The sequence below is a fragment of the Sitophilus oryzae genome, unplaced genomic scaffold, assembly GCF_002938485.1.
Source record: "Sitophilus oryzae breed Bouriz unplaced genomic scaffold, Soryzae_2.0 scaffold_863_pilon_pilon, whole genome shotgun sequence".
NCBI classification, from domain to species: domain Eukaryota; kingdom Metazoa; phylum Arthropoda; class Insecta; order Coleoptera; family Curculionidae; genus Sitophilus; species Sitophilus oryzae.
Window position 1 is genome coordinate 1,509,541 of NW_022147487.1, and position 21,974 is coordinate 1,531,514.

The 21,974-nt window shown below is 32.4% G+C and overlaps 1 protein-coding gene across 2 annotated transcripts in view; it reads right to left on the reverse strand.

Annotated features, from left to right (window-relative positions):
• LOC115890331 (multidrug resistance-associated protein 7) overlaps positions 1-19,954 on the reverse strand; it is a 64,274-nt gene extending 44,320 nt beyond the window's left edge. The window contains exons 1-7 of one of the 2 annotated variants that reach the window (XM_030910521.1): positions 19,793-19,954; positions 19,339-19,504; positions 14,644-15,143; positions 13,527-13,680; positions 11,515-11,655; positions 6,805-7,056; positions 4,646-4,869 (exon numbers count right to left, since the gene is read on the reverse strand). In XM_030910521.1, the coding sequence (XP_030766381.1) occupies positions 4,646-4,869; positions 6,805-7,056; positions 11,515-11,655; positions 13,527-13,680; positions 14,644-15,143; positions 19,339-19,495 (1,428 nt within the window). In that variant the 5' untranslated portion in view covers positions 19,496-19,504; positions 19,793-19,954. Of the gene's footprint in view, positions 1-4,645; positions 4,870-6,804; positions 7,057-11,514; positions 11,656-13,526; positions 13,681-14,643; positions 15,144-19,338; positions 19,525-19,792 lie in introns of both variants that reach the window. The other variant, XM_030910522.1, reaches the window with a different exon arrangement.
• Positions 19,955-21,974: the final 2,020 nt, after the last annotated feature.

Here is a 21,974-nt window from a genome sequence, read left to right on the forward strand (position 1 = left end):
AAAAGTTGATTAATTAACTTATTAATTATTACTTATCTTAATTTTTTAAACCAGTACCTTTTGACATTATTTTTCTGCAGTACTAAAATCCATTATTTACCTATCGTGTGATGTCGATATTTTACAGCTACTCCAGTTTTTAGTATGTGTTTAGTTTGATCCTTCTACCATATACGAGATGCACTTATCTACGACGAAATGGTATACAAACTTTATCGATGGCAACTTCATTGGTGTATAAGACTTTCTGCCTGGGCAGCGAGTATTAACCATAAACTGTGCTCTGGGTCTACAGTTAATTTTCACTCGATTTTTCCTCCACTTGACTTCAAAAGACACAAAACACACGTAATAATACGAATCAAAATGCATCATCTTCCAAAACGCAGGGTATTTAACAAAAGTTGACACAAAATTATAACCTATAATTTGGCAAGACTTTGACAAGCGTCAAAAATGACAAAATCTAAAGGCGAGTTCATACGCATCGGCGTTCGTTTGTCGTTCATCGTTCCGTCAAACCAATAAAATTGAATTACGATCTGTCATTTTTTAAATAAACCAATAAAACTGGTTGAAAACAACAAGACACGACGTATGACGGATTTATATTTAAACCCATCCATAGATAACTTAAATATTATTAGAAACTTTTTTAGTAAAATAAATAGATTGGTATGGGACGTCATCTGTTTTTCTTCCGTCATCGTCTGTCGAAATCTTACCTGAGAAAAAAAACAGAGTATACCAGTTAAAATACTTGCACTTATTTCTGGGATACCCTCAAATCTCCCAGCTACATAAGTATAAAAAATGGCCACCATAAATCACTTTCTAAACGAAAGTATATCAAGATCCAATTCCTCAAGCTAGACAAAACAACACCAGCCTGTATTTAGGTCACGAATACTACATCAAGCACCAAAAAGAAAACAAACAAAGATAGGAACGTTCTCAAGTAATTCGAATAAATAACCAAGTTCCAGCAAGTTCAGGATATTAATAAGCCGAGAACGAACCGAACAGAAGTTAACAGAACTTCTATGCGACGATTTATTTGTTATGATTGAGCAAAAGTCGTCTGAAAATAGGCCACTGACTTCGGGAAAACTATCGGGAAAGCGCGATAAGGCTCCTCCATACGAATAAATTACATAAGAGTCCCGTTTTCGGTAGTTTTTATACTCTGTTTCTGTTCGGCTCTATTGACCGGAAGAGACTATTCGTCGGTATAAAGTTATATTTTCCAGTTTTATCTCTTTTACGGAAATTTCCCGGGAATTTTTCTTTCCGGTTTTGGTTGTTTTTCTCGCGTCCGATTGCATCGAAGTTAATTAAATGGATTTGGAATTGATATAGAAAATATCGGAGTTAATAGCCCATCTATTAACTCCGATATAACATCTTCTAATGTATATGTTACAGTAAAAGTCGGAAATCAGTGATTGTTTAAAAATTACTAGTAAAAGCTCACATTCACTGATTTGCTAAGACTACGCCAGTAAAAGTTTGAAACCACCTTTTACTAGTGAATGCTAACATTCCCTGGATGATGGCATTGAGTTTGAAAGATTCAGTTGGCGCTGTTGCCTCATGTTGTAAAATATATGGATAAATAAGGATAAGTTGAATAATAGGTATAGTCTGGTAAAACGAATAACTTTGAATTTGGCAGTTCCCGCGGGCTTTTCTAGTGTTAATTTGATTAGGTTAGCAACTTGCGGCCATGCTGACGCAATGCCGTCTCTAATAGAACAGCCTCAGAGCGAGATTTATGACGTCACGCTAGTTAGATACTACGGGTTAATAAATATGTTGTAGAATACATGGAAAACATAATTATTCCTCGTATTTTTTGGTTTGTATTTTAAAATGATATAGTTTACATGAAATATACCTAATATACAGTTAATAAATACAATATATATACCTATTTATAGTAATAAATACTTTGGCAGATAATCTATGAACCATACAAATGCAGCAAATGTTTTACAATATGGCTGAAATCGTACTCCATAGTCAATGTAGATAGTTTTGTGTTAAGAATAATAATTTTTAAAAAAATATGTGGTCATCTTTTACAAGTTTGTATTAGTTTATTAATTGCAGTAAACATTATAATATATAAATAAATTTTGTGAATGCAAATAATAATACATCACTATTAATAGATATTGAATGTTTTTTGTTAAATTAGATCGATTTTCAAACCCCAAAATTTAAAATATATTTTACATTTTACCCATTATCTTATGTACCACCTATTCGTTATTTGTATATTGTAAAACATTTGCTGCATTTGTATGGTTCATAGTTTATTTGGCAAAGTATTTATTACTATAAATAGGTATATATTATATTGTATTTATTAACTGTATATTATTTATATTTCATGTAAACTATATCATTTTTAAAATACAAACCAAAAATACCAGGAATAATTATGTTTTCCATGTATTCTACAACATATTTATTAATCCGTTGTATCTAACTAGCGTGACGTCATAAATCTCGCTCCGTGGCTCTTCTATTAGAGACGGCATTGGTCTAATATTTAGAAATGTCAAAAGCTGATGACATTTTACTTTTGTCAGTTATGACATTTTGTGTTGATTTTTGCAAGAAGAGGAAGAACTGTCACTTGTTTTATTATTTTCCTTTTCTATTTCACGAAAGTAAAAAGAGTTACCCATCTAGTTCGTTCAGGCACTCAATTTAAAGAATATCAGTAACTTTTTTGACAGGGGGATTTTATATTTGCCATGTTGGTAAAAAATAACGGTCAAAATTCAAAGTTATTCATTTTATAGACTATAATATAAGCACGGCATATAAATCAATCGGCAGGCTAACTCGCTTTGGCGGGAACGCTACGCGCATATCCTCGCGCACGCCGCCATTTACGTTTCCATCAGCAGAAAGTAACCAGTGTCGTAGTTTTTTCAGCGACAACACACAGTTACGGCAGAGTCGAGTCAGTAGCGTGCGGCTTAATTTATTTTGATTTTTTCTTGAGTGATATATTTTGTTTTTGTTGTTTTATTTTTGTTTATTATGTGATATATTTGGTTTTTCTAGTTTTATTTTCGTTTCTTATGTAATATGATTTGTTTTAGTAGTTTTATTTTTGTTGTTCAATAAAAGTTTCAATAAAATATTTTAGTTGTGAAAAAAACAGTAGTATACATATTAGGACATTCAGCTAAATAGGAAGACCTAATTAAAAAACTTAACAAACTTTAATATTAGTAAGACTTAATGTTAAATATTTAGTAAAATTTAATGTTGTATCTAGACATTAAAAATTAAATTTAAGAATCATTATATTATTAATTTAAATATAATTATAAAAGTAAATAAAATGAGTATATCGAAAATAAGTTAACAATACATTTTGAAGATATAAATAAGGCCCACAAAAGTTGTCTTCTGTTCATTTTGAATTTAAAATGTTTACCAATTCACTTTGTAACCGTATAAAATACAATGCGGTACCTACTTTGTTTCCTGCCATGAAAAAAAATAGAAGTTTCTCAAAAAAAATTGTGGATTTGTTAATTTGTGAAATTTGAATATTAATAAAATTTGCTACGCCCATTGATGGGCATAATTTGTACGTAGCCTCTTTATATTGTTCAATAAATATTTTATTGGTATTTCTTTAATTCTTGTTTGTAACTCCTGGCATGTTTTTGTTAGTTGCATGTTTTTTAATTTTAATTGTCTATTCTCTACAGTGAAATATTTAATTGATTTTTTCATTTTTACTTTTCGAGAAGTATGCGCGGTTAACGAATCATTTGTTTGGACAGAAGTAATAGAGAACAACGGCATACGGTCGAGTCGGCCTACAAACACGTAAACGTTTACGTACGCATGCGCATTTCTTATATTTTTTATTTTTTATACACGTAAAAGATTCTTTACGTCTACGTATACGTGCCAGCAGCGGCCGACTCGACCGTATGCCGTTGTTCTCTATTGTGTAAATAAAATTCAGTTTCAGTCAATTACAGTATTTTTTTAATACGACCCTGTCTAACAATAGTTTATTTTCTGAGAAATTTTTTGATACGTTTTAATCCGACCCTGAGTAGGAAATTTAAAACAATGGAATCTGAGCAGAGTTAGCCTGCCGTGTGATTTATATGCCGTGATATAAGGATAACATATAACATTAAATTCGGCTAAACGTTGGCAGCGTTGACAGACATCTGGCGTAAATTCGCTTTGTTTTTTGTGGTTATGTATAATTGTTTTGTTATCGTTGTAAAAAATGCTGTACGGTATTTTCCCTACGGAAGAAATTTTCTGTGAAAAATTATGGTTAACCAGGCACTCGCAAAAATGCAATAGTTCTTGTTTTTCATTTTTGCTTAATATAATCAAGTCATAGCAAAAGCGTGCAAGACAAAAAATATTAAGGAACCTAGTGACTATGAACTTATTAAACGTTTTGATATGCTTGAAGTAGCAGGTTTGAAAAAACGACTAACTTTGACCAACATAAAAACAACGATTTCCCTCTAACAAACCAATAATCCAGATAAACTGTATTTCCAACGAATAACGAACTGTTTCTATGGATATTAATTCAATACACAAAATCTATTTTCACGCTATTATCCTAATCCAGACTTACCTGGAACGGTATGTTCCACATCGAATGGAAACTGGGACAGGCGTTCACGATTCTGTCTGTGTCCGTGGACATGAAATTAACGATTTCGCCCAGCGAAAAGTGATTGTTTAACACATGGGGACTGACGCTCAGCGTTTTCCTGTAGATCGTCGTTATTAGAGCTCCTTTTATTCGAAATCCGATCATGGACATGAGGAAACTGAAGTGGGAATCGGCCATTGCAGCTGAAACGGAAATTTAAAATGGATATTATAACAGTAAAATTGTAGAAGGATACTACATCTAACAATCTACAGTCAAGTTTAAAGTGTTATTTTTTTACTTTAAGCCCTATTTTCATGATTTTTTTAACAAACTGTATATAAATCTATCAACTTTAATTCATACACTTAGTTTTTAGGGTTCCGTATCCAAAGGGTAAAAACGGGAACCCTATTACTAAGACTCCGCTGTCCGTCCGTCTGTCACAAAGGTCTATCTTATGAATCGTTATAGCGAGACAGTTGAAATTTTACAGATAATGTATCTATGTTGCCGCTATAAGAACAAATATTAAAAACAGAATTAAATAAATGTTTATAAATAAAAAAGTACTTACACTAAACATTATCTTTTAACTAAGAATTTTACATAGAATCGTTCAAGTCATCGGTGGCCGCGTGGTTAAAGAGTTAGAACTTTACGCTGCTATGACGTTGGAGCCGTAGTAAGGCAGGTTCGAATCCTAGTCAAGGCGACTTTTTTTAATCGTTTTTTTTTTAATTTTTACATATTTATTTTCACTTTTTACATATTTATTATTGATTAATACAATTTTTAGTAATGTGTGTATTCATTTTTTTTAAATTACTTATACGCGAAACTAAACGTTCTCTAAAAACAGAATTAAATAAACGTTGTTAACACTTATACGCGCATTCAAAATTTCAGCTAAATCGGAAAAAAAGTTTATAATAATATGTCTAATGTTGTATAGATAATGAATGGTACGGAACCCTTCGTGCGCGAGTCCGATTCGCACTTGACTAATTTTTTTATCAACTTTAATATTTGTCTTATTATACAGGGTTAATTGAAGAGTTGTTTTTTACCCTAACTTTAAAACACCCTGTGCAATAATTTCGTGTGTAACTTTTCCTAAAACATTATTTTTCGATCAAAATCGCTTTCTTTTTTGACTCATGTCAACACATGCCTTGGTTAATTTTGAAGAGCGAAACGAACTTGCCAACAACAATTTGCAATTTTTTCAACTATCATTACTTTATAATCATTGCCTGGAAACTTATATGGTGAAATTTTGATAAAATAATTTAGTACATACTAATAAAGTCGCAGTTCAGCCTTAACAGGTAGTATACTAGTCGCAAGATTGCCTAATTTAGTCATCCTAGAGTCTAGCTTGTGCCGCCTCTATATTCTAAATAAACGAGGGAGTGGATAAAGTATCGGTAATATGTCGATGTATATTTAAATTTAGTTTTATATGTGCCTTTCTTAGGTCCCATTTTAATTAAGTTTTTTTATAAAAACATAAACAGCACTGAACTGTCTGACTGAACAGAACAATGATGTGAAAATTTAAGATTTAAGGTTATGGTTCAATACAGTTGCAAAAAGGTAGTGGCTCGACGTCCTACCAACGTATGAATAAGGAAATCTAAACAACGTTGGAATTAGTAAAACAGACGACGTTTGCGCAACGTTGGAATAGGTCCTGAAAGTGACGTCGGAAAACTCTTTATTGCCCAACATTGTAACTACGTTGTCCGAATCACCTAAAGATCGCTTAAGCAAAAAAGGTTACAAGACAACGTTTATTCGACGTCGCAAAAGCTTTTACTTTGTTGTAGTACTAGTCCAACGTCGGCACAACGTTACAACAACGTTTACATTTATTTTAATACCGAAGGTACGGAGCTAACTATTTTTGTAACTAATCCAACGTTGTGTTTAGTAAACATGTGGTCGCAAGTCGTGAAAATGCTACTTGGGCATGAGACAGCGGGATTAAATTGTTTTACAAAGAGGTAAATCTACCCCAGAATGGAGTAGCTGTAGCAACACGTGTCACGACTCACGGCCTTGAATTTTTACTCCAAACGCGAGTAAAGAAGTTTCACTAAAATTATAGAAAAATAACTAATAATCCTACTTACCTATGAACGTAGACAGTAACAATCCTCCAGCATAGAGGTACCCGTATGCAATGTCCTCATTCTTGTCTTCTATAAAGCTTATTAGTTTATTTAAAATCATGGGACTAGCGAAGTTAGCGCAATCCCCAACGAACTTTAGTATTCCTATAGAGTAAAATTCCACCCAGAATACTTTATGGAGGGCTTTAACTAGGGAATAATCCAATTTTTTGACTTGGACCTCTGGTTGAAGTCTAATAGTATCCGATGTTGCTAAAAATAAAGAAAAAATTGACTGTTACATTATTATTGAAATCACAGCTGAATCAGTACCAGCTGGTCACCGTTGCTCATTTTTAGTACCCAAATCATAATAAGTGGGCAGGCTGTGTATGAATGAGTTGTGATAAATTCCTAGATCATATATACTTACGTGGATAAATGTGTAACAAATTACAACGCCATAAGTTTAGCACTGTTTAGCATTAAAAAATATGTCTACAACATCACGACATGCCATTTTCAAACCTTCTTTATTGCACTTATGAAACGTTCAATAGGTTTGTCTTTCTCGAGGACCTTACTTTGCGCATGCGCATTAAAATAATCACAATTTTGTACGGTTTAAGCTTGATTTTCATGCATCCGTTTGTCCGACGATACGATATTAATTTTATTGGGTGAATTGAAAGACTTTGATTGGTTAGAAACGGTTAACCAATCGAAGTCTTTAAAATCAACCAATAAAATTAATATCGTACCATCGTATCGTCGGATAACGGATGCATGAAAATCAAGCTTTAAGCCGGAGTCTCATGCATCCGAAATCCGATGACACGACGATCCGACGGTGCTCCTAATGGTCGAAATATTTTGACACCAATTTTTATCCGATAATTTTAACTAATCGTCCGACGTCGTATAAAGTTAAATTTGTTTAACTTTTGTACGATATCGTGTGTTTTTTAACCTCACTTTTTTTGAAAACATTTGTTTTTAAAAACAAGTTTAGGGGGAAGTGGGCAATTTCGGAATATTTGGCGAGGAAGTTATTTTTATAAGTGTTTCTCCAATAAAACATGACATGAATCTCTATTCAGTACAGCAGAGAAATGTCAAAAGTGTCAAATTTCGGAACGAACTTTCGGATGTATGTGACAGGCCTTTTTTATTTCATAGGATAACTTCAAATTTCGGATGTCGTACCATCGGATTTCGGATGCATGAGACTCCAGCTTTAGAAAGTACAAATTAAACATTGTTATGGAAACCAACTTATCATTGTCATCATATTGTCATAATCATATGTCATAATCTTATGTTCATTGTGTAACGACGCTTGTTTTTTGCGTTTTTTATTTTAAAAATTGTATTAATTACTCTTTTATCGACCGCTTTTATATAGGCAAGAATGCAATGTTCGGTGAGAAGTTAATTTTAAGTTTGTGAAACTATATTTCTATTTTTTTTTTCGTTGGACTTTCTAAATACTCGTAAAAATGACTAGAAAGTGTTTAGTGTGTGACAGTTCTAATATAAAGGTCCCCGAATTATCATTTCATAGGCAAATAAAGTATTCAGTTGTTCTTTTATTTATATTAAGCCACATGCATACTTTCTGGTTAGACTACCTAAGAATATTGATAATCGTACGGAGTGGCTAAATGTATTTTTTATATAATTTAATTTTTATGACAGTAAACATTCAATTTATTGTTCAAATATAAGCATTTTACAAATTAAATTTTTAAAATTAATGTTCAAATTTGGCGCGCGGGCGATAAGTCCTCGACAAGGATAGATAGAGTAGAAGCACCGCGTGTGCAACAAAAAAAGAAGATAAATGATGGATAAATGGGAGTCGTTGATATGTTTGCGACAGTTTCCATAGTGATTTACTTATCCACGTCAGTATTATGATCTAGGCATGATCATAGATAAAAGAAAATAATCTTCTATTAAGATAGATATGAAACTTAATAGTAAAATTTTGGGCCAAAGCGCCCCTCCGTGTTCTTAGTAGAGACTACGTTTAACCCAGCGCCTTCGCCTTTTCTGCTGTAAATATTTTTTATGTTTATATTTGATTTTAAAGGATTTAGTTTTAAAGTTACACTGATATATTAGTATATCAGAGTAACTTTAATAAAACATAAGAATATATATATATTTTACAGTTTATTAAATATAAATTTTGACTACAAGGTAGAAAGTAAATCACAATATTTGATAAAAGTTATAAGTATACCATTTTTACAGTTAATAAATAATAAAACTATTTCTGACTATGATATTTAAAATTTAGATAGATAGAATAGTAAAAAACATACCGGTATTTGCAGACGCACGCCCAAATTCAATAAAAACCAATTTTTTTTCTGTGAAATTCGGGCTTTTTTCACAGAAAAAGTATTTTTTGATTTATCAACAATCATTGTCAAGTTGACAATATACAGGGTGTTTTCTAATTAGTCTAAAAAATTGTGGTGTGATTCCTCATGTGTTCTATAAACAATTTTTATATAACCATTGGGTCTAAAGTACTTCCTTTCTGATCTACAGGGTGTTAAAAATTAAAAAAATCGATATTTTGCTTAAAATAAATGGTGCACTACTGCTTTTTTAAAGAAAATATATTTTTTTCTTGACTGGCCATCCTTTTTCAACGAAATTGATCTTTTGAGTTTTTCTTGTTCATCAAACGGTTGCCGAGAAAAAAATAAATATACTTATTAAGAGCCCGCCTTAAGCCGTTTTCTAACGATTTTTTATTTTTTAGATTAATTAGGAAACACCCTGTATATGCATATCACAGGCAACCAAATAAACTAGTAACCTCTAAAAATTATTTTTCCTACCACTAGCGACATACCGTGTTTTTAGTGAGTACTAAATTATTTTATCAAAATTTTACCATATAAGTTTCCAGGCAATGGGCATGATCTAGGCTTACAACAATAATAAAATGTCTATTACTATGCTATTACTTGGCGTATTTTAAACCACCCACACTATTTTAGACTAGAAATTTTGAAAAATATCCTATAACGGAGTGAAAAAAAAACCTTCAAAAGAATATCTCCCGACCACAAAGAACGTTTTTTTTTCTATAGCCTGCCGCATGCTGTGGCATTGTCTTTAGAGCAGCATTGTTCCAGTTTGAAGGGTATTCTTTTTCTTTGCATATCTCGGCCGTATTTTCATGTTTAGCTTTAGCGAATGCTACGAAAATGAAAAGCCAAAGTCGAGAAAATGCAAAAGAAATAGTAAATACAGCTACAGAAAACAATTTTTTAGATTTTTTCTTCTAGGTTTCTATAAGGCGTATGGTAACAATGGTAATAAAATAATCAATACTTTTTTATTTTTACAAAAATACTATAAAAGATGAACAAGGAGAAATTTTTTATCTAATAATATAATAACAAAAAAATTAACTTCATGTAACAGTGTATGGAAATCACCCTAATATACAGGGTGGTCCAAATTGTAATCAAGAAACATATTTCGGCAACGTATTCTACAAATAGAAACAAGTAAAAAAGTTCATATAAATTTATATCCAAAAATGCTTCGTTTTGGAGATACAGGGTGTAGAATTTTCATTTTTATTTCGATTTTTTCTGAATAATCTCCAAACTAACGTCAATATTTGGATGAAAATTAGGGTCTGAATGTTTTTTGACATGATAAATCCGATTTCAACATTTTCATAGAAATTAAAATAGCGATACAACTCTATAGGCAAATGTTACAGTTAGTTCGAGGCATTATTAAAGAAAGCAATAATACGCTTAGTCCCAGAGATATAACAGCTTGGTTATTTTGCCGTACAAGGAAAAAACCAGACATGTCCTTACGCATGGGCGACAAGCATGCATCTTGCAATTATTATTACATGTAGGTACTAAATATATGTATTCTAATAAAACCCTACTTAAATATTAATTTTCCTCCTACAACAAAAAAATAATAGTTTAGATTTAGATTTTAAACAACCTTTAATTGGACATCCCTGGTTTTTCCCCTGTTTATTTTGCATTTTGACATTTTTATTTCGGTATTCCAGAATATGGCGATAATTCACAAAATTAATAATCCAGAATTGGTAGTAATATAATTTTTTTCTAATTATTCAACCGAAAATAAATATATTTCTTTAAAAATTAACGAATGGGGATAAGATTCTAACACTAAATTGTATTTTTCTCGGCTCTAATTAAAATAAAGAAAGCTCGTTTTTCCCGTGTAGTCTTCATAATTTCAAGCAGATTTGAAGAGTAATAACTTTTCGGCCGTACCTGTATTACTCTACTTAGTGCAAAAATATACATTTCAATACAAAAAAATGTAGGTGGGCTCCCTCTACTAGTAGTAGTCATATTGACATCGAAATCGTATTTTCCGTGTCAAAAAACAACCATATACTATTTTTTATACAATTATGACGTTTGTTCAGAAATTATTTTGAAAAATTGGAAATAAAAATGAAACTTCTACACCCTGTATCTCCGAAACTAATAATTTTAGAACATATATTTATACGGACTTTTTTACTTATTTTTATCCGCAGAATATACTGCTGAAGTTTCCCGAATATAATTTGGACCACCCTGTATACAAGTAGTACTAAAATAATTGTAATACTCATACTACACACTACTACATGAGCAAATATTCGCCCATTTTTGCCCATGGAAATAAGGTACATAGTAATATACTACAACTTACTCGCTTCATCCTCTTGTTGCTCATTGTTTTGTCCTCCAGCACTGTATATTTGTAAAAAATTCCTATGCAATTCCCCACTGACTGCTGAACAGCTCAAGCAATGAAGAAGGTCAAACAAATCTTCAGACGTCTTTAGTTGACCTTAATTTAAAGAAAAAAAGAATGTTAAGAAAACTAAAAACTAATTCTGAATGTACGCAGAGAGAGCAAAAATGTTTTTTTTGTCTGGAGCAACATCGTTTTTGTCTGTTATAAAACATTATTATTTGTTGTTTTATAAAAACACTAGCGTGTACTCGCGACTTCGTTCGCATCGAATTAATCATTTGTAATGGTGATGATAAAGCAAAGCAAGCATTTCCATTAACATATAAACTGGATAAAATATTCTCGCATTTATGTCAGCATGAGAAAAAACAATATGGCGATATTATTATATGTATAACTTGGTAGAGTAAACGCCACGAATGTTTGGGAGTGATTCATCGCTTGATGAAGTTAGAATCGACACGCGCGCTATTATTTTTACATTAAAAACGTAAATTTTTACCGCAGACGTAGGTTTTTAAAGGCCCGGTCTAATCATCTACCTGCGCTCCTCCTACTTACTCTAAAATATTAGCGGGATTGACAAAGACAATACTATATCGCGTTTCTTTGATTGATTCGTTTTTGTGCGTCAGTCCATTGGTGTGCTTGCATTGCGACCAATTGGGCATTCCATTTTATATTTATAACCAAATATATGTTTTGACAAGACTTTGACAGTTAAAACAACAAATTACAACAGATGATATATTGATTATTATATGACTTGAAAGACCACGGCACTGGAATTAAGTTTTATGTGACCTTGAACAGATTAGTTCACATGGTAGCGACCGATGAATCACTCTCAAACATTCGTGACCTTTACTATAATAGATATTTGAGGGGTAGTTTCATCTCGTTGGAATTTGACTTTCGAAAAATCCGTTTGCCAAAAATAAGCTTTTTACGTCAAGCAGTTTAAGCAGAATCGTGGTTAATCAATTACCCCACTTTTTGGAACACCCTGTCTAATTTAAAAAAAAAATGGAAATATGTAAAAAAACAAAATAAATTATGCGTGTCCTAGCGTTTTCCCGAAAGACAAACCGTTTTTTAAATAAGAAATATTGTAATATTTGAGGGGCGTTTTCATCCCCTTGGAATTTGAGATTCGAGAAACCGCTCCTTATCGAACCTTTACACCCCACAGTCAATCCGTTTGCCAAAAATCAGCTTTAAACGTCAAGCAGTTTAAGCAGAATCGTGATTACTTAATGATCATATTTTATGAAACACCCTGTATAAATTTATAAAAAATCTTAAAATATGTAAAACAACAAAATAAAATATACGTATTTAAGAGTTTTTCCGAAAAACTCACCAGTTTGTAAATGAAAAAATATTTTAATATTTGAGGGATAGTTTCACCCCCTTAGAATTCGAGTTTCGAAAAATCCCTGCTTATCGAACCTCTACACCCTAAAGTCAATCTGTTTTCCAAAAATCAGCTTTTTACCCCAAACACTTTAAGCAGGATCGTGATTAATCAATGACCAGATTTTTCGAAACAACCTGTATACATTTTAAAAAATCTTAAAATATGTAAAAAAACAAAATAAAATATACGTGTTTAAGCGTTTTTTCAGAAACTTGGCCGTTTTTTAAATAAAAAATATTGTAATATTGAGGGGTGGTTTCACCCTCTTGGAACTGGAATTTCGAAAAATCCCTTCTTATCGAACCTCTACACCCCAGAATCAACCTGTATGCCAAAATTGAGCTTCTTACGTTGAGTGGTTTGAGCAGGATCGTGATTAATCAGTATGTCAATCACTTAAGGATTTTAGATATTAGTATAGATCATGTTTTGATTGTAAAGAAAATATTATGTTTTATTATCCTAAAACTGTTAGTACCAACTGTACTAAAACTGTTTTGCTCTTTCTTTGTGCATCCAGGCAAATAATTCCTTCCTTAATAACCTTTGACTCCTTTTTGCATCAGAGGTTCCACCCAAGAAAACAATAACTTAGAAAGTACCGAGGCATCTTCCATGGCAACTCCAAGATATGTTGGATCTCCGTCCTCTATAAACCTTACATAGGCGTTGTGTAAAAGTGGTTGCTGTTCTCCAATCTAAAAAAATACAATTCATATGATTTTTTTTGTTATAAGCTTGGTACATTTTAGTTGATTTCAACAAATTGCGACCGCAGCGCTTTAACGGCGGAAGTCGGAAATTATCAATATGTATTTCACGCCGCCCGCCGCGCCGTATGTTGATCACATTAAAATAATATTGAAATCGTGGTTTTGTCATAATATTTAAGTGTTTTAGTTTTTTGCTAGTGCAGTTATTGAAACTATAAAATACTCAGGTACGAGGTTTGTGTGATTTAACGCTGTTTCGGGTAGTAAAAAATAAGTGAAAAAGAATTCGAACTAGGCGTCGTGTTGTGTTGTGGCAATTTCAAATGTTAATAAAATTGGTGAAAAAATGTTGACGCGTAAAGGAGAGCGTAATTAGGACGTTGTTGGGTGCAATAACATTCAATAACTCAACTTTTCCGGATATTCAACTCTTCCAAAACAACATTTTATAGCTTCATAGTTTCTCACACCGATTTGATCAAAAGCAAAAATGGATTCAAGCAGTTGGACGAAACAAGTGAGTGAACAAAGTGCTCGTTACATTATCAAAAAATTAAATAGACATATATTATGAAAGGATAAAATATAACTTACAATATTAATGGTATACTTTTTTAATCGACTAGCATAGACTTAAAATAAAATATAGATTACACTATTTACATCTCATCGCGGTCAAACAATATTTTTTGTACACATGTTTACTTCTGGGTACAGTCGACCGAGCCTTCCTCATCCAGCCTATGTTGTCACGTCTTTAATATTATCAATTTTTTTTTTGTTATACACATATATTGAGATATTAATACTACATTTTAATAAAGTAAGTTTTAATATTCCATAGATGTATTAAATAGTGCTTATACTACTAAATTATAAGTACTAGTTGTTTACGCTATTCTCCGGTGGTGGCAGCACCAAGCCTATATTCTTTCATATTAAACCTACCTCACTGTATCTGTCAACGAAATTTAACTCTGTGGCATCACTATCTCCAGGTATCAAAGTGAATCCATAAAAAACTTGAACAATCAGGTAGATTATGCTCATCCCATAAGCCAAATAGGCACTATACTCTGTCCTGAGCGTGTATTTCAATGCTAGAAAGTGACTTCTCAGCGATACAACGGTCAAAACAAAGATCAAACACCACAGAACACAGATGATCATGGGTCCTCTCGGGTTTTTACCCAATCTTCTTCTAAGGTTCAGGATGTAGAGGATATGGACGAACCAGGAGATGCCCTGGACTGCACTGAGGAAGTAGGCGATTTGTGGGATTTTTTCTGCAGTGTGATAAGCGTAAACGTATATTTGTACTACCGGTAGGAAAGCTAGGAGAAAGGTTAGGAAACAACGCATATTGATGGCGATAAGCTGAGTACTGCCTCTCGAAACCAGTCCGCCTGAGTAGCCGAAGTAGTAGCTGGAAGATATCGCTAGAAGACCTAAAAATAAAGAAAAATATATTTAATAAATAAATGCCTTTATTGTCAAAAAATTTTAGAATTGTAGACAAAGGTAAAGTAAACAAACAAAGTAAACAAACAAGGTACACAAACAAACAAACAAAAGATAATACAAAACATTATACAAATAATATTGTCAGTCTTATTGTTTAAAATAAAGATTTATAAATGTTTACATTGTCAAAGAACAAAAAAATAAAAATAATATTCAAAAATATTTAGATAGTTTATAGTAAAATATCAATGACCTCTAAATAAATTTATTTCGGTGTCATTGGTAAATATAGCAATAGCAAACATTAGACCAGTGTTTACAAGATCAAATTCGATTATCAAAATATAATTCATTTACGGCGTAGAAAGCCTTGTCTAGTAAATAAGAGTTCAATGCTTTGCGAAATGAAGAAAATGATTTTATGGATTTGATTTCAAATGGCAGGTGATTGTGTATTTTTTTCGAGTTGTATAATATTGAACTTTTAACTAACTCTGAGCGTGGGGTAGGTAGATAAAGATCTTGCTCCGCGTTCCTGAGTGGATAAGTGTGAGATGGACTTTCTTGAGAGGCTGATACATGCTTACGTATTAGGCAAACGGATTCAAATATAAATAAGGAAGGAAGAGTTAATATTTTTAATTTTTTAAAAAAGTCCTGGCAATGAGTTCTCTGTTGTTTAGTCCCAGTGAATATCGAACAGCTCTCTTCTGGAGCTTGAAAACGCGGTCAAATTGAGTCGCAAAACACGTACCCCAGAATGGAAGGGCATACCTGAGGTGCGACTCAAAAAGTGCATAATAAACAGTTCTAGCCACTGACAAGTTAAGCTCCTTAGAAACAGATCTTAGTGCAAAACAGGCAGAGCTCAACTTTTTCGACAAAGCCTCGATATGCATGTCCCATTTCAGAGAATTGTCTACAACAAGCCCTAAGAATTTTACAGATTTTACGACGTCAATGGTGGTGTTGTTAAGTACAAAAGGCTGCAGCGAGTCTTTATACGACAAAGCTTTAGTTTTAGAAATGTTGAGACTCAGGATGTTCGAATCGCACCAAGATTTAATGGTGATTAAATCATTTGATATAATCCTATGAAGTGCCGTGACGTCCTTGTTGCTCCAAGTGAAGCTAGTGTAGTCCGCAAAAAGACATATTTTGCCACTGATGTTTATGTTAGCAATGTCGTTAATAAAAAGAAGAAACAAAATAGGGCCTAGTACTGAGCCTTCTGGTACTCCACATTCTATTGGCTTGCTAGAAGATATTTAAGAACTTTTTTAAGAAGATTTTTACACTTGCTATTTTATACAAGGTGTTTCAAAAAACATATGCCATCTTTCGTGGGGAGATTCCTCAGGTAAAAATAAGATTTATTTTTAATATCAACATAGGTCCAATTCTGCTTTGTTTCGTAGCTACAGTGTGTTAAGGTCTTAATATTTTTTCGATTTAATACAGTTTTGTTCCAACTACCTTTAGCGTTTCGAATTAAATTTTGAGGGTAAAAGTTACTATAAATTTGACATATTTTAAAGCTAAAAAAATGTCGAAATATTTACCAGGGACGTGCATATGGGTTATCACTAAAATATTTTTCTAAAAAAAAGCATGTACGCCACTGATTTTTTTTTCTCTTGTTAGCGAAATAATGTAAGCAGTTTAATGCCAATTAAAAGTTGTCTCTTGATATTTTGTCAAATTCGGCCTCTTTGATGAGATAAACGCAATTTTATTAATTTGTCTTGATCTAAGTCAATAGCAACCTTTAAAAACTTTTAACATCATTAACTTGCGAAAGTGTTAAACTAGTACTCATTAATTCCTCATCAAGAAATATGAAAAAAAGTTCCTATAAACATGGGTATGGAAATGTATAGTTTTAGAGTTACAGGATGTTAAAACTTTTTAAAATTACGAATTTTTGAAATTATCTTAAATACCATTATTTTTTTATGTCAAATTGCTGTATTTTGGACTAATACCAATAATAACTACTATTTAATAATAAATTAGGTAAAACAGATAATTTATTATTTTTAATTTTGTTATAATTTTGTGAAAACACTTTTTTTATCAGTGGCGCACATGTTATTTTTTAAATTCCATTGATAGCCCATATGCACGTCCCTGATGAATTTATCGACACTTTTTTAGCATTAAAATATGTAGCACTTATAGAAACTTTTACCCTCAAAATTTCATTCGAATCGCTAAAAGTATTTGGAAGTAACCCAAGCAGCATTTGGACGTCGGGACAACGTTGTGTCACGCGACCAAACGTCGGGGCGCAACGTCGGCACAACCTCGTGCCAACCCTAGTCTGCACTAGTTTGGAGAATAATTTTTGGGTCGAAACGACGTTGGATACCGACGTTGGCTAGAAGCCTAATTTAGTACAAATTGCAACGTTGTTTAAAATCCTAATTCACAGAAATACAAAACTAATATGGCGTCTAAGTCGCGTTTTATCCTAAATTGGGATAATTATAGTAAAAATATTATTTTTATGATTTAGTTAGAGACATATGTCAGATGGCAGTGAAGGAAAACAAAACAAAAGTATTTAAGTGTGGAGGATGTTTGAAGATCATAATTATTGAAACACTTTAACCGACTCTGTAACTCATTACCCAAGACAAAAAAGTTAAACGCAAACAACTTTATTGATAAATGTATTGTTTCTACTTTGAAAAATTCTAATGAGCCTTAAAATTAAAGAAGTTTTAAAAATTTTCTTGAATTTTTTTAGTAAAATGAGAATAATTTATTCGCAGTCGAAAAAATTGTTTCCGCGTGTTGTTTAGGGTCAAATATTTCAAGTTAATGTATTCAAAAAGCAGGAATTGCTATTTTAGGAACGAAACATTTTCTTATTTAACAACATGGCGGCTTTCACTTTGTTGTTTTGGAGATTAAGATGGAGTAGTTCGAGTAGTCGCATACTGGACTAATAAAGTCGCAGTTCGGCCTTAACAGGTAGTATACTAGTCGCAAGATTGCCTAATTTAGTCATTCTAGAGTCTAGCTTGTGCCGCCCTCTATAATATAAATAAACAAGGGAGTGGATAAACTATCGGTAATATATGTCGATGTATATTTAAATTTAGTTTTATATGTACCTTTCTTATGTCCCATTTTAATTAAGTTTTTTTTTATAAAAACAAAAACAGCACTGAACTGTCTGACTGAACAGAACAATGAAGTGAAAATTTAAAATTTAAGGTTATGGTTCAATACAGTTGCAAAGGTAGTGACTCGACGTCCTACCAACGTAAGAATAAGGAAATCTAAACAACGTTGTAATTAGCAAAACAGACGACGTTTGCATAACGTTGGAATAGGTCCTGAAACTGACGTCGGAAAACTCTATATTGTCCAACGTTGTAACTACGTTGTCCGAATCACCTAAAGATCACTTAAGCAAAAAAGGTTACAAGACAACGTTTATTCGACGTCGCAGAAGCTTCCTACTTTGCTGTAGTACTAGTCCAACGTCGGCACAACGTTATAAAAACGTTTAAATTTATTTTAATACCCAAGGTAGGGAGCTAACTATTTTTTGTAACAATCCAATGTTGTGATTAGTAAACATGTGGTCGCAAGTCGTGAAAATGCTAGTTGGGAAATTATAATAAATCGAAAAATTATTAAGACTTTAACACCCTGTAGCTACAAAACAAAGCAGATTCGAACCTATATTTATATGAAAAATAAATCTTATTTTTACGTGAGGAATCTCTCCACGGGAATTATAAAGTGTTAATATCCAATAGGGCTATTATTGTCCCTTAGGCCATAGGCCCTCAGTACAGAAACTTTGCCTTCGCTAATCAAAACTCTTATAATTCCCTCGATCCATAAATAACTATAATTTTATTAAATTATTTCTCTCTCCAAATGTAATTTTTGTCACAAAATTGTAATTTATATTGTATGACCCTGTATAATAAAGAGATAAAAGTATATTTTTAATTTAGCTTCCTGTTAACAAAACTCTAGTATCGTATGATTGGCGGAAAATACAGAAATTGGCGGGAAATATAGGACTAGGCGGGAAACACAGGAAATGGCGGGAATACAGGAATTAATTGGCAATAAACAAACGAAATGGCGGGAAATACAGAGAATACCAATCTACCATTATTTATCTATGATACTGCTTAAAATATATCTTACATAGAACAGGTATATCCAAAACCAACTGCTGAAAACATATTCCCAAATCGTTCCTGGTCATATTCCATATTTCGAATCCTTCGTCTCCGCACAAGTTGGTAAAGTTCCAATGACCGTGGACACCTGGCGGCGACAATTTGAGGCTCTGCCCGTCCATTACAGAAACCTACGAAAACATACAGAAACCTATAACTCCGTTGTGAGAAAATCAATAATTCTCAAGGGCGATTTTTTTACAGATTTCTAATTCTGAAATTAGGATTAAAGAAAGATGACTAATTTCTGATATTTTTAAAGGACAAAGTTAGACAAAGACTTATTTTAAATCCCTTTTCCACCAAGATTTTACATAAACTAACCAACTAAACATTATAAAAATATCACACTAATAACAATAACATTATTATCTTATTGGGTAGTATCTACATGCAAAAAATAACAAAATAATACTTACAGTATGTGGAAACTAGGTCATTATACGATAAAACAATTATTGCTAATTAAACAAAATTTGGTATAGTTGCAGAACTGTTTTCGCAAAATTATAAACAACTATTTTACATTGTTAGGTTAACTTTTGATGACAGCTGATGTCACAGCTGATGTGTCAAACAGAGGAAAATAAAATATATTATATGTAAGTGCCGTTTTTCTCGCTAGATGGCGTTAAATTAGTAATTTCTTGTATTTATTATTTTATGATGTCGATATGATGTCGATTGCGTCTCTAATCATAGACAAACAGAAAAATTAAAAGACTGCCAGAAGACATACGACGCGCAGGCAAATGTACCTGTAGCGCATCGACCCAAGTGCCGAAATACGTCCATCTAGCTATCTGTGTTTCGACACTAGTCCGTTAGTCTTAGCATATTCAGAAAGAACACGCTAACCTCCAGCGTTGCCAATTTGTGGGGAATTCCCCAAATTTTGGGGAATCCGGAGCCGATTGGGAGTTTTGTGGGGATTTTAGCAATAGGGGGCGAAAATAAGGGGAGTTTCAACATTTTATTGCTGATTGAAAATGGCGTAAAATTTTTAGCTTTAAAAACGGAGCGAGACGATATATCTTTCCCAACTTAAAAATTATAATCTGCTTTTTACTTGTGCTTCCCTTTGCAAATGCTTCAGTTGAAAGAAAATTTAGTGACCTCAAATTATTTAATGACTACTAGGGAAGGGATTAAAAAACAAGGAGGTAATTTACAGTTTAATCTCTCTAACATATATATAATAAATATTGTATTTTTATTAAAATTATTTTTTTTTTGTTAAAATAATCATATGGGGAATTTTTGGTGAATCGGGACATTTTTCTCCCCAAATTGGCGAATTTTATTTAGATTTTTGGGTAGTTTAGAAAATTGACATTGGCAACGCCTCTAACCTCATTCTTTTGTTTGTTGTTTGTTCAAAAAGCGGCACGCGGCGTAGTACAAGGCTTGATCATTTTTTAAGAAATTTTTGATTGTTAATTTTATTTTTCTGCAAACTAAACAGTTGTTTTTTATTAAAAAATAGCAGACAAAGGTAAGAAAGGTAATGTCCATGCCTAAGTTTTTATTTCACTGGCTATTCTTTCTAGAAATTATACCATCCAGCCCTCCTATTTAATTATTAAATGAAAGTGTGAAAGAGATATCAAGGGCTATTCTGTTAAAATATCATCCGACCAGTCTAGGCCCTGTTGTGAACCAGAAGGTCTGCTAAGTTGGATGTTGGATATAGAATGGAAGGAATATCATGGCCGAGAACAAGGCATAATTGTATGTCCCTTGATGTAGGGGGGTAGGTTTGTTTCTAATAGGCAGTAAAACCAAAAATTCTACTGTGAATCTTCATATTCTAGGCCTGTAAAGGTAAATAATTCCTGGAGCCATCTCGAGGTAAAGTACTCAAGTGGGAGCGAATCAATTGATAGCACGATGAAAAGAAATAATAGCCATCATAAAACTGTAAATATGTATATAACTAGTACAATGTAGCTATTTAACTGTAAGTACAATGTAGCTAGATATTTAGTAGAATAGGGGTATTATAAATTAATACAAAATACAATAATTGGTCATTCTTTCCATTCCCATTCAATTCTTCCCATTTAATCGTTTTCCCGTAAAAAAAGGAAAATTAAAATTAAGAGTGCCCTTAACCAAAAATAGTGAAATAAATGGAGATAGTCAAATTTTATATTAGCGTGTAAGACTTTGAATAAAAAGGTGTAAAAGGATTATAAAAAGGTGTAAAAGGATTATAATTTATATCCTTTAGTATCATGATAATATAAAATTTGAGTAGGTATCTCCATTTATATCACTGTTTTTGGTTAAGGGCACTCTTAGTTTTAATTGCCTTAAAAATAATAAGTATAATAATAATTTAAATCTCCCGCTCTTTCATAGTTCGTACCTGTAGCCAAGTAGAGGGCGCTAAAAGCGCAATCTCCCAACATTTTACCACGCGATTCACCACTCTCTAAACTATTAACTTTCTCTATGTCTCTAATGCATGAATACATGGATAGTATTATATTATTATACTCCTTCCTTAATATTTTTATTCAAAGGGTAGACTCAATAATGTATTGGTTTTATTTTACTTCCAGCCTTCTTTGAGCCAATAAATATTATTAATTATTG